A 13,803-nucleotide genomic window follows, 5' to 3' on the forward strand; every position below is an offset into this window, starting at 1 on the left:
GAAACTCTGTTGACTATGTACCGCTAACTGAAAAGCTGAGTGGGACTCATTTTTTATATAATTACGGGCTCTACATCATACTTCATTTCGTCTTTGAGCAGTGTTGCTACTTATAACAAATTCTCATCCCTCGGTTAACTCTTAAAGGGCGTATGGGTAATAGTATGGGACAAACATCAAATTCTCGCTCCAGTCGACTTTTTTGATTCCATTTAGGTCCCATATGAACTGTGCAAAATTTCAACGCAATCGGTGAAACTATAATTTAGCGCAAGCGGTTCAAAGTTTTCATATGATTTACTATGGGAAAAGTTACACTTTCAGATAAAAAATCCCAGATGTCGCCCCTTGTCTCCTTAATTCAAATCGATCAATGCTTCTTGTAGAAAAATCATTTATGAAACTTTCCTTCGAAGACCGCAAAACAATCGGATGCTTGTGGAAAAAGTTATTGATTTATTACCGATTAGTCATCCAACGAACGGCTTTTTGTTTTGTTTTATCAGCAGCACTGTAACTGCTGCCTTGGCTGCTGCTGTTTCTGGGGGTGGTGATGCCTCCCACCACCCCATGCAACAACGGCAGCAGCAGTGCTGCTGATAAAACAAAACAAAAAGTCGTTCGTTGGATCACTAATCGGTAATAAATCAATAACTTTTTCCACAAGCATCGAATCGTTTTGTGGTCTTCGAAGAAAAGTTTCATAAATGATTTTTCTACAAGAAGCGTTGATCGATTTGAATTAAGAAGGCAAAGGGCGTCCTCTGGGATTTTTTGTTTGAAAGTGTAACTTTTCCCATAGTAAATCCTATGCAAACTTTGAACCGCTTGCGCTAAATTATAGTTTCTCCGATTGCGCTGAAATTTTGTACAGTTCATATGGGACCTAAATGGGATCTAAAAACTCGACTGGAGCGAGGATTTATTTTTCCCATACAAGCGTGTCCCATACTAATGGGTAAGTATGACCCAAACGGGCACGCTATACGTAAACAACGTTCCGTAAAATCCTAGGGCTATATATTTCCTCTTCAAATATCGCTAATTGGACGACTGTGCCGCATAAATTGTGACTGTTTTATTGAGTAGGACACGATTTTCCACCGAATTTTCACTCTTTCGTTTTACCTCTCTTGCAGAATGCCCACATGACTGTGATAGAAGCGCTGATGGTGTTGTACGCTAAAGAAGTGGCTTCCAGTGGACGAATTTCCAGTGCATTAGAAAGGTAAGTGTACGGTTTTCGCGTCTATACCAAATCAAGCTGATGATGATGACGAGATGGACGAGCCGACTTAGACCGAGAGGCGTGTGTGGTGTGGGAGCACCCCCACACAACTTCCTTCTACGGGCGGCGGCGCGAAGATTTTATGACGAGATATTGAAATAACAAATGAAATCGACGGAACGAAATTTATTGAGCAAATATTGATCCGTGCCGGCCTTACTTTTGCGGCTTGCAATCATCATGCTTTAACGTTCGTTACAGAGAGGTTATGTTAGTGTGTGGGATGAGCCCCGAGGCACACGGGTTGCGTTTGTTGTGGAGCCTGGCAAATCGATGTGCAATGCAGTGCGGATTTTTCGATAACAGGTTTCGATTCGCATTATTGTGGTGGTTTTGGGAATGGTGTGCGCGCGGTGGGCGCGCCAATTATCGCTGTTTTGCAACCGATGATGATGTTGGAAATGGTGCAATTTTTGAATTATCTAATCAATATTTTTGTTTTTGAAGCAGATGAATGATGGGGGTAGGTCACCATTGATATAGAATTTTTATGATAGGCTTTTCTCGGTCTGTCATTATCCATCATTATAGCTTCAAAGATCACAACAACTTCTCTGTGTTGCAATGTTTTGTATTGAATGTAATATGATTTGGCTTCGTATCCGCTGCCTTTCCATTTTAATTTCTTAATTCTGGAAACATCCCCTGGTGCGTGTCCATGCAACGCACTTTATGTTGGAGGCGGATACGCCAGTAACGGGCAAGTATGCTTATCACAACAGAAATCACAATTCCTAAAGCAATTCCAGGAGAAATACATAGACGATTTCTAGATTTTTTTTCAAAGGAATCTCTGTGGTGGAACCTCTAAAAACCAGGGAAATCCTTGGTGAAATTCTTAGTGAAATTTCTGGGGAGAATCCCTGGAAGAGTTCCTGGGAAAATTACACGAAAAACTTAGGACGAAACTATAGCGATTCCAGAAGAAATCCCGTAAGTAATTTCTATAAAAACCTTAAGATGAAACATCAGTGAATACAACTGCCACAATGGCCGCCTTGAATCCGTACTCACGTTTTCAAATGCTCTAATCTTGAAAATTTGTGAGCTAAGGGAGCGTCCACCCGAGTAGAAGAAAATATCAACAGTATAATAAAATATGTTATTTTGGCATAATTGTATAATAAAATCAGTAATTTTTAAGTTATTAAAATATCTCATTATGTGATAACCTTGTCTGTCATAAGCGGCAAAATAACAAAAATCATAACAAAAAAATGTTCCTGGAAGACCAATTTAATAACGTGATTTGTTAGATTCAATAACAACTTAATAACAATGAATCTTGCAGTGAATTTGAAAACTTGTTATTGTTGTGTTACAGTTTATCACATATTTGTACATTTTCAAAAGTAGAATAATAACAAAACTTGGTCTACTACAAAGTATATTATTGAAATGTTATTTAGTGTATGGATCTCAATAACTTGATCATAACGAAACAAGTTTGCCCAACAAAACAAGTTATAAAAAAGTAATACTTTGATAAATTAATAACAACAAATTATGATATAAAAACAGGCTATGTGATTCTGTTGTTATGAATTTGATATTCTCCTTTGCTCGGGCATAAATGACGTAGCATTTTTAGGCAGATTTTTTACTTTCCCTCCTCCTCGAATATTCCCATACCTAATACATGACTCGTTACACAATACCAGACTCCCCCCTCCCCCCTAAAATGCTACGTTATTTATGTACGCTCCCTAATGCGTCTGATTAGGATAATCTGCCTCTTTCTGCAACTGCAAGTGAACAAAGCTAGAACAAACCAAATGCTGCTTGGATCGATGCTTCGTTCGTCAAATGTGTGCCTCTAAAGTTTGTATGCAAAATTGTAAATGGATTTCTTGATGTTTCTTCTTGAGTAATTTCTGAAATCATTAGAGGAATTCCTATGGAAATATCTTAAGGAATTCCTGTTAGGATTTCAGATATAATTCCTGGTGAAATCCACGGTTGTTTGGTAAGCAAGGTTAAGGGAAACCAACTGGAGCAATTCCTTCAGGAATTCCAGCAGAAATGGCTTGAGGAACTCTAGCATGAATTCCAGGAGAATTCACAGAAAGAATTTTTTTTCTTAATCTCTACAGGAATTGCGGAAGAAATCGCAATGGAAATGTCTGAAGTGATACCAAGGGATATTTCTGTAGAAATATCCAGAGGATATTTTGGAGTAATCCCCAGAGAAGTCTTAGAGACACAATTGAAAGCAATCGTAGAGATTTGTTTTAAGAAATCCCTAAAGGGACCCCGATGAAATCCCTAGTTGAATTTCTGGAGGAACGCTACAGAAATTCCTGATAATATCCTAAGAAGAATTCATGAAAAAGCCATAGGAAAATCTCTAGATTAACTCTTTGATAAATCCACGGAGTAATTCTGGGAGAAATTATTACACAAAAAAAACCTTACAAAAACTAGAGAAGTTGTTGTTGAAATTCCTGAAAAAGTCCTGCAGGAATATAAGCAAGGATCTCAGCAGGAGTTTCTGAAGCAAAAACTTCTGGAGGTACACAGTTGGTATCGCTGAAAGAATTATCATAGACATCCCCGGAAATTTTCCTGGAGGAATCCCAGCATAAATTCCAGGAGGAATCGCTGCAAGAATTTCAGGAGGAATCCCACCACAAATTCTTGAACGGTTTCAAATGAGAATCTTGTAGGAATCCCAAGAAGAATTTATGATGGAATCTAAAAAAAACCTCTGGAAGAATTCCAGAAGAAAATTTTGGAGAAATCCCTGAAAAAATCACGGAAGCATTTCTTGAAGCAAACCCAGCAGGAAGTCGACACAGTATAAATTCCTGGAGCGATCTCTGGAGGCATCTCTGGAAAACCAAACCTTTGTTTTATTTTTCAATATTAAGACGCGATGCAGTTAAAGAAGCGATTTCTACCCTATCGTCACCTGTTTGGGGATGTCTTACTTATAATTACATCAACAGGCTAAAAGATTGGATAGGGTTAGGTGTCAAAGTAGCAAAAATGTGTGTGTTGTGTTTGTGGAGCGAACCTGATGCAGTGAAGAAAATTGTCAGACAGAAAAAGCACAAAACAAGCAACAAAGAAGGCATGACGATTACTCTTTATCCCTACTGGTAACAGATAATGACATGATCTCGAAAATTTTTGTTGCAGACAAAACGGAAGCTGAATTTGTTGCGTACTTTTCAACTCGTGAATAATCAATTATTTCAAACCCAAAGTCGAAACTGTTTGATGATAGATCTTCAGCAGAGTTACAGTGTTTACTTACTCGAAGTTACCGTTCGAAAATAGCAATGCAAGGCTGAAAAATCTCTAAACTCGTGGTGTACGATGTTTATCCTATTATTTTCAAGTTGGGACAATCTTATGTCGCATTGGGTGGATTGTCGCAACAAATACAGGTTGCGACATTGTCATTATTGTTGCGCGATGGTTGAATTTTGATTCACTGACCTGATGTGATTGTTGGAACACGAGACTATCACGCCGAGGACTTGGGATCAAATCCCACTCCCGACAAACTCACACAAGAGAGTTTTCCCTTCGGAAGTGAAGTAATACATGGATCCTGAGATGAACTAGCCTAGGGCTAAAAATCTCGTTAATACAGATAAAATAATGTGTTAGTTTGCATATTTGACCGTTTCAAAAGTTACGCGGGATTTGTTCTCTACATAATTTTTATATGACGCCAAAAGACATCAACTACTTGATTATTATTGATCATAAAATGGCACTTCGTTTTCTTGTGAATCGCAATTTTGATAATATATGTCTCCAGAACCATAGTATATACTGCACCGATATTTTGGGAAAATATTAATAGGAGGTGGGAGTCTCGATTGGAAAATTATGTCAAGTTTATATCATATTGTGTTATGATGTTATAATATTTTTCAATGACTTATTATGTTATAAACTAGATGCAGGATGATGTCAAAGTAACTAAAATTGTAACAAAAAGTATACTAATACACTAATCAACATAATAATATGATTAGATCAAAATTATAGCAAAATGTGATTTGATTAGCTTCAGCATTACCAGTTTCTATCAAAAATGGATACCATTTCGTATCATTATTTGAGTTCTGAATTTTTAACATACATAATATGATATAATTGAGTTATAGTATTTTAAAACACCAAGGATATTGAACATGTTTATATCACAATGAGTTATAGAAGAATTCGAGTGACCCCCAATTGTAGAGGCGCTAGGTGAGATAAGGAGAAAATCGTTTGTTTACATAAAAAAACAACTTTTCGTCTTCAAAATTAACTAATATTCTGCCTTGGTAGTTGCTATTTTCCATTGGTAATGGCTTCTATTATCATCATTCTTGATGCCCACGCCGACAGACACCGGAATGTCCAGCAAACAAAAAATCCGGAAGGTTGCCCGCCGGAGGCATAGCAAGAGCTCCTCAAATTAAGCACATAAGTTGTTCGTAAGTACCTACCGAATCAAAGTGTATCTGAAAGAAAATTAAATTTTCTTTCCAAAAAGGGCTCGTTTGTTTCCTTACGATGCGGAATTCGATACTAAAAAAGTGAAAAAAGTGCTACGCTGCGCCATGGCACTTTTTTGCGGAGTCACTCTTTTCATAGGGTTCTCATTCCTGCCACCAGATGTGGCTTCCGCCAAATTCACCTGTAAATGTCATTGTTTGTTATAATTAATTATGTTTAATTTTTGTTACAATTTTTTAGTCGGTGTATTACCTGTCGGATTACCGCCTGGTAAATTATTATTCACTGGGGTAAAAATTAAATCAGTTTCTAACATCTCGAACCAGTGAAGAAATATAAAGATAGCGTATCAATCAGAACCGTATAAGTGCATAAGAGCCGAGTATCGAAAAGGCTTCCAGTTAAAAACTGTCGCACTACATGACATTGATGTAATTCATAACATAGTTCATAACCTCCTATGAAACTATTTAGAGATATCCCCCATTATTTTTTCATGAATTTCTGCTAGGATCCCTACCACAATTCTAGCTCTACTTTACAAAACTCCCTTTGTAACAAATTCTAAATTCTTTCCGGGATTCCGCTCAGAACTCTTACTGTTCAATAGTTCTTCTGAAAATTCTTTCACGAATTCTTCCCGGAATTGTTTCAGGAATTTCTCCCAATAATTCCCAACGGATTCCTCGCGGGATTCTTTCTAAGATTACTCCAAAATTATGCCATGGATTCCTCCCGAGATTTTTTCTAGGAAATCTTCCGGGATGCTTTTCGGGATTTCCCCAGTGATTCCTCCCAGAATTCCTTCATTGATTTCCCTAGATACCATCAGAAAATTATCCCTGGACTCTAGAAGTTACTCCTGCATACCCGTGAGGAGCTCCTCCCGGGAGTCTCAAATTGTTTCCTCCCGGGATTTTATTAGAAATTCCTTCAGGGCTTCCTTTCGGAATTCTTTTCAAGATTCTAGGGACTCTAAGAACTTTAGAATTCTTTCAGTGATTTCTTCAGGTATTTCCTCTGGCATTCAGAGATTCCGTTCGAGATTCCTTCCGGGGTTCCTTCACCAATTTCTACAGGATTCATTCAGGAAAATCTACCGGATTTTATTGTGAGAGTTCTTGCAATATTCTTTGTGAGTTTTTTTTTATATTTTTAGTAAGCTTTAATTTTTTTTTGAACGATTCCTCCTGTGATGGATAGTCATGACCCTTTCTCTAGCTTGATTTCACCAAAGACCACATTATCAAGAAAACTTGCAGCACTGATGAAAATCTGGAGTCACTGCTAGCAGCGCCACCCCGGATGAAGAACATGGCTATAGCACTTATGTACTTCCATCACAGCTTCCCTTAACGTTACACCTGGAGATCACCACAACATATGGGAATCCAAATCGACCACGTCCAGATTGACGAACGGCACTTCTCCGACATTATCGACGTCAACTTTCCCGTGATTAACAACATAGGCGGCCTCGGTTTCATCTGGAGCGACTGAAGCAACCGGATGTTGCCACCGCATATACGCACAGAATCTCGGGGCAGAGTTGCCGGACGAGGACAAGCTCAATGAAGTCTCTCCCGTGGACTGCTAGAGAACGTTAAAAGCAACCATAAACAACGCAGCTTAGACCAACGTTAGGTATGTGGACAGAGCCGTAGGAAGGTTCGACGAGAAGTGTAGGGATTTTTAAAGAGAAGAACGCAGCTAGGGCAGTCATGCTGCAGCACGGGACCCGGCAGAACGTGGAATGATTAAAAAAACGCGGAAACAGCTGACCCGTCCCTTTCGGGAGAAAAAGCGCCGTCTGGAAGAAGCGGAATGTGACAAATGGAACTGCTGTGTCGTTCACAAGAAACACGGAAGTTCTATCAGAAGCTAGGGGCGGGACAGCTTCTAATACCGACTCTAATACCGTCTAATAAATGTTAATGTCGTAATCTTCACCGTCCACCGAACCATTTTTTTATTAGTATGTCATGACTTTTCATGCAACAACCAACTGTCACGGAGACGCGAGGTGAAAATATGAATTGTCTGGGTATTTTCTACAATTTGTTCTATTGAAAAATTTAATTTCTTTCCATTATTTTAGCTGTGATAACAACTTGAGCTTCAACTTACATCGTCGGGGTAGTGGCCTTCCAAAAGCAAGGGATCAAATCATATGTGGCTTCTGAACAAATTAGGATGAACGACCATATTTTACCGTTGAATGCAAACTAGGATGTTCAATAAATATAAAATGGAGTGGAAGACAGTACGTTTTTCATATTTCTCGATAGAGCAGTTAAGTGGTTTTTCTGTGAGTTATTTTGAACTGGGATACCACTAGCATTTCTAGTTCCAAACTGTTGAGTCAGGGTAATTGAATATTTTATAACTAACTAGCTCTCCCAGCAAACTTTGTCTTGCCATAAGTTGTGGTGGTCTGAGAATTGTTAAGGTCATTACAGCATAGCACTCTAGATTGGTTTCATTTCACTCTAGATTGGAATTAATTTCCCTTACTTTTTTAGTTAATTTTCGTTACGTTTTTACATATAAACACAGCCACCATGAATACGAATCTAAACATGCAAGAGTCATCCTGATCGGTTCACCCGTTCGTGAGTTTTGTTGCCTCAAAAGGACTTCAAACTCATTTTTATATATAAAGATTTTCTCCAGTTGTGTGGCCTCGGTATGGTATCAGATCCAAGATCAGATCTTCGGATCAGTGTTGGTAAAAACTCAAATTCTCAAATCTCATGCTTGAGTTATTTCACGCGCGATTCTTGACTCGCCAAACTCGCCGCCGAAAAAATCATGCGTGAGTTGACTCGCGATTTCACTCATTGCTTTATTTCTTGGTATTCTTATTATTTACATCGATGTTTTTAGGATTATATGACACAACAAAATCAAACCTATCGTACAACAACATTGGGTGCCGTTCAAATTGATTTAGATTCGTTTTACAAGCGTACGAGATTTCGGCGTTTGACTCGTGAGAGCGAGATTTTGCATGAAAATTTTGCGCGTGAGAAAATGATTCAGAATCGCGCGCGAGTTTGCTCACGCAGGAGCGGTTCATGAGTGAGCTTTGAGTATGATTTTACCAACACTGCTTCGGATAGAACGCGGTTTAATCACATGGATAATAGATAAACTTTGTGTAATAAACGTATGTACGAATACTATTACTACGATCACTGCATTTTGGTGATCATGTCCGCCAGCGATGTGTGTATGTCCGAAGTTTGCTTTTGATGTGAGATACACGTTATTGGAGCGATATTTTATCGATTACGGTTTAATATTTCTGAAATATTAATTTATACACATTATTGGGATGAAAGCACAATAATCAATTTTGTAATTTCTTTTGCTGTCATTTCAAATCTATTCAGTCCAAGCAGCGTGGTTTACTTTGTTCGAATAAGGTTCGGCTTTGGGATTAATATTTCCTAATACTGCTAATATCGCTAATTTATATTAGAGCTGTCCCGCTCCTAGATCAGAAGCTTAACACATCCCGATGCAGCGATAAGGACGGGAGCATCCTGACTGACGGACGTGATGTGATCGAAAGATGCAAGCAGCACTACGACGAACATCTGAATGGTGCAGAGAGTGCAGACGTGGAGGATCAAAGTAGCGGGAGAAATGACTACGTCATTAAAACAGGGAGCAACAACGAGCCAACACCCACGTTGAGGGAAGTTAAGGATGCTATTTAGCTGCTCAAGAACAATAAGTCAGCTGGTAAGGATGGTATCGGTGTTGAACTCATCAAGATGGGCCCGGAAAAGTTGACTAACTGCCTGCATCGGCTTTTAGTTTGCATCTAGAAGACTGAATAGCTATCGAAGGAGAGGAAGGGGTCATTTGCCCTATTTACAAGAAATGTAACAAGTTTGAGTGTGAGAACTTCCGAGAGATCACAATTCTGAATGCCGTCTACAAAGTGATATCCTAGTTCATCTTCCGTCGTCTTTCACCCAAAGTTAATTAGTTTGTGGGAAGTTATCGAGCCGGCTTCGTTGACGGCCGCTCGACAACCGACCAAATCTTCACCGTGCTACAAATCCTCCAAAAATCAAGGTGGCGTACGACAGTATCGACCGCACAGAGCTATTGCAAACATGGACGAGAATGGCTTCTTCAGGAACAGTAAGGCCACTAGACCGATTGAAGCGACGATGGACGGTGTAAAAAACTGCGTTAAAGCTTCGGGCGATCTGTCTAGTTCGTTCGAATGTAGCCGGGGACTGCGACAAGGTGATGGACTCACATGCCCGTTGTTGTGCCTGTTGGGGCACAACATCCGGGGCACAATTTTCACGAAATCGGGCCAATTTGTCTGTTTTGCGAAGCCGAAGTGTTCGAAGAACGGTATGTGGCGGCGAAGGATAAACCACGAGCTAGCTGCGCTCTACGGCGAACCTAGCATCCGGAAGGTGGCTCAAGCTGAAAGGATACGATGGGCAGAATGCCGCACAACAACTCTGCAAAGTTGGTGTTCGCAAGAGATTCGGATGGTGCAAGAATACCGAGAGGCCAGCTTTCAAGGCGGGTGGACCAGGTGCAGAACGATCTGGGACACGGTTGAGGATGAAGGACTGCACCCACGAACCATGCATTGTGGCTAGGAATTGTTGATTCAGTTCTATTACAATTGTAATACAACGCTAAATAGTGAAGTTAGAAACAGGTGAGGTACTACGCATGATGGCGAAGGTTTTCTCATTTGTCAACAGGTCAGAACAGATTCAATCTTCTGTTTGGACAGGTTATCACAAAACTTGTTCAGTAGATGATAGATAAACACATTTCAGATTCTAACGAAATTCAGCTTCCACATTGCCATTAATGCAAATTATGATGATTCAATAGAGCCCATCGGATTTGGAATCCATTTTGATTCAAGCTGGGTATCATACTCATAACCATAAATTCGAATTTACCTGTGGTGTTGCTTTTCCGAGAAATCACTGTCATATGCATATCACTTCAGTCAGTGTGTAGCGGTCCGCGATGATGTGATTTCGAGTTCATTGAAAAACCGACGTACCCGTCCCTTGACTCGTGTTCCAGTCGCATCGTGGGAGTCCGTGTTATTACAAGTACGGCACAAGTGCCAAATCGAGAAACTGGTCTTGCCTTAATTAGAATTGCGAGCACTGCGCTGGTGTGGTGTTCGCTCCTCTCAATTCCTCACCTTTGTTCAGTGTGTGAGATGCTGAGATAACAAAGGGGTTCTTTCATCTCATCCAGTGTGTGGTCAACCGGACGGTAGCAGCCGTTTCTGTGGTCCACCTCCGGCTCAGAACTTTCCAAAAGATTGATCATGACGACATTTTTGCACAAATAACGCTACAGAGGCGGACCAGCTGGTATCCATCAGTGTACAGAATTGACTACATGTGTGTGGTTTACTAAGTTGCTCATGTGGTTGAATGAGTGGACGGACAGACCAACACAGTATTTATGAATGAATGAATGACCTATTCCGTCTGGTCTCGGTGACGTGAATGCGCGTAGGATGACAATCTGAATATTGAAACTGAAACGATTTCAAGCAACCTTGTCGGCTCGGTTTTTTTAATGGAATTGTAATGTAATCTTTATTTGCTACATAATATGCGGCTGTTTGACTGGCTAGTGGACACAGTTCTACCGCACGCAGCCAGTCACCACATTAGTGGCGATCGATCAAAATCTACGTTGATGACCACCGGACAGAGATAATCGCGTTTCATCATCGCCTAATGAATCGATTCAAGACGATTGAATAAATCTACTAATTTCGGTTATGGTTTTCGCTTTTTTTTTTCCTTTCTCTCGCCATAATAGAATATCTGGCCGCAGTGTGTCGCAAGGCGCTCAGCATCACGAAGCTGCCTTACTGAGCTGGATTTCGCACGTTTGCAGTGCGCTGAAAAGGCGCATCGACTACGAGCTCACCAACGGAGTCGGAGGAAGTGGAGGTGCCGGCAGCCCCGCAGTCGATGAATACGTGAGTTTCTCTTTTTGAATTGGCGTGAAGGTACCTACCTACTAAGGTAATCGAAATAAAATATTCTTTTTGTGCACTTTTTTTTCCCATCTCGACAGGGTCAACGGCTGCAGAGTCCGACGATTGCACCGGTACGGGACTTCCGGGAGCTGTGCGATGGAGTCTGTTTAGCCTACCTAATATCGTACTACTGTCCCAAACTAGTTCCTTGGCATAGTGTCAAATTTAATCACGTACCAACGATCGAGGTGAGTAGCCTTCTTTTGAATATGTGACTTTGAAATCTCATTTGCATCGGAAGAAGAAAAACAAGACAGGTTCAGCCACGCTGCAGATTTCGATGCAAATAAGTAGGGGATGGTGGGGGAGTTGTTGACGTGAAGCTTTTTTTAAGAATGATTGTTGAATATATTGTAATCCGTTGAAATACTTACACTTTCCGTATAATGTGTAATTAGCTGAAACTGTTTTAAAGTGCACCGGAGAGAGAACCTTTTGAAGAATCCGTGAACATTCTTGACTATGTGTTATTTTATCTATAAACATAGATATGTTAACTTTAGTGGTTTTTTGAGGCACGACGAATAAAGGTTATGCTTATCCAGCCTCTAGAAATTTCGTTAGATCAAGTGGTAAGTTCAATGCATATTCGTTATCTCCAAGGGCTGCCTTTAGTATGAGTCATCAAATCTACAAGCGTAACTGGAGATCTCTCGATATATTGCGAATAAGGTTTATAGTCACATAGGTTCACACATTCATGTTCAAACAATCCTTCCTTTGGTACCCCTGAAACTTCTCTATTTTGGAACCCTTGGAGTTCCTTTGAAACTTCCATTTAGACCCTCGGACTCTTGAAGCTTTCCATACACTGACTGAATGTTGATAGCATGTTTCTGAACTGAGAGAATATCAACTGAATGCAACATTTTCCAAGTGAGTGTTCCCATCCCTGGTCTTAGAAGAGGTTTCAGAGGAGATTCAATTGGAGAATTTTCAGAGAAATCCGGGGGAGTTTCAAGAGACTACGGAGAAGTCTGTAGTCTCTTGAAACTCCCCCGGATTTTTCTGAAAATTCTGTAGTAGTAGTTTTATCTAAGAGCATGCTGAAAAAAGTAACGCATATCAAAGTCGTAAGTCGTCAGAGAGCTATGGAAGCGACTCTCCACGGTGTGAGTGTAATAACTTTCTCACGACGTTGGGCCTATTCACTATTCGACTAACTATTAATTAAAACTGAAACCTAAAATCCTCCATTCACTATTTTTTTAAAGAATGCTTCGGAGCAGAAATAAGATAAAGATTAAGAACCTCCTTTTTTGTCTTTATTGACGAGGTCTTCAACCCGTGGCTAGTTCAGCTCGGGACCCACGGTTTTACTTCCCTTTCGAAGGAAGAACTCACATTTGTGAGTTTGTCATGAGTGGGATTTGTGTACAGGTCCTCGGTGTTATAGTCGCGGACTTTAAACATCGCACCAGGTTCACTCCACAATGATAACCCTGTAGATTTATCTCAAACTCCCTCGAAGTCCCCTAAAACTTCCGGAAAGTTTTTTAAACTTCCAGAACCTCCATGAAACTTCCCGGAGCTCACTGGCCTGGAGCCCTTCTCAAACATTTTTGAAACTCCTCTTAAGAGCTTCGTAATCTGACTTTTGGACTGCATATTTTGAAGGTCCCTGAAATACAGTGAAACCTGTCTATAATCTCCTGACAATCACAGACACTTCTCATACTTCTAGAACACCCTGAAATCTACCTAAACTACTCCTGTGAAACCTCTCCTGAAGTCCCCGGGATCTCTTTGAAACTCTTCCGAACGCATTGAAACCCCACTCAAACTCTACTGGAACCCATAGAAACTTGTCGTCAATCCACTGAAATTCACTGATACGCCTTGAAACTCCTCTAAAGATCCACCGAGAACTAACCCTCTGGAACTTCCTTTATCTTCGCGTAACGTCCCAACTAGGACAAAGCCTGCATGTCAGCTGAGTGTTCTATGAGCACTTCTACAGTTATTGACTGAGAGATCATTTTGAATG

The 13,803-nt window shown here is 40.2% G+C and overlaps 1 protein-coding gene across 1 annotated transcript; it reads left to right on the forward strand.

The window, feature by feature from the left end:
- Positions 1 to 1,025: 1,025 nt before the first annotated feature.
- LOC134284644 (patronin-like) lies at positions 1,026 to 12,730 on the forward strand. Its single transcript, XM_062843645.1, has 3 exons — positions 1,026 to 1,228; positions 11,594 to 11,756; positions 11,855 to 12,730. The coding sequence occupies exons 1-3, from the start codon at positions 1,149 to 1,151 to the stop codon at positions 12,029 to 12,031; spliced, it is 420 nt and encodes a 139-aa protein (XP_062699629.1). The 5' UTR covers positions 1,026 to 1,148; the 3' UTR covers positions 12,032 to 12,730.
- Positions 12,731 to 13,803: the final 1,073 nt, after the last annotated feature.

Source organism: Aedes albopictus, unplaced genomic scaffold (assembly GCF_035046485.1).
Source record: "Aedes albopictus strain Foshan unplaced genomic scaffold, AalbF5 HiC_scaffold_397, whole genome shotgun sequence".
Classification (NCBI taxonomy): Eukaryota; Metazoa; Arthropoda; class Insecta; order Diptera; family Culicidae; genus Aedes; species Aedes albopictus.

Coding starts and splice junctions, on each gene's coding strand:
- LOC134284644 (XM_062843645.1), top strand. CDS start 1,149: ATGACTGTGATAGAAGCGCTGATGGTGTTGTACGCTAAAGAAGTGGCT. Junction 1,229..11,593: donor ATTTCCAGTGCATTAGAAAG/GTAAGTGTACGG, acceptor TCGCCATAATAG/AATATCTGGCCGCAGTGTGT. Junction 11,757..11,854: donor GCCCCGCAGTCGATGAATAC/GTGAGTTTCTCT, acceptor CCATCTCGACAG/GGTCAACGGCTGCAGAGTCC.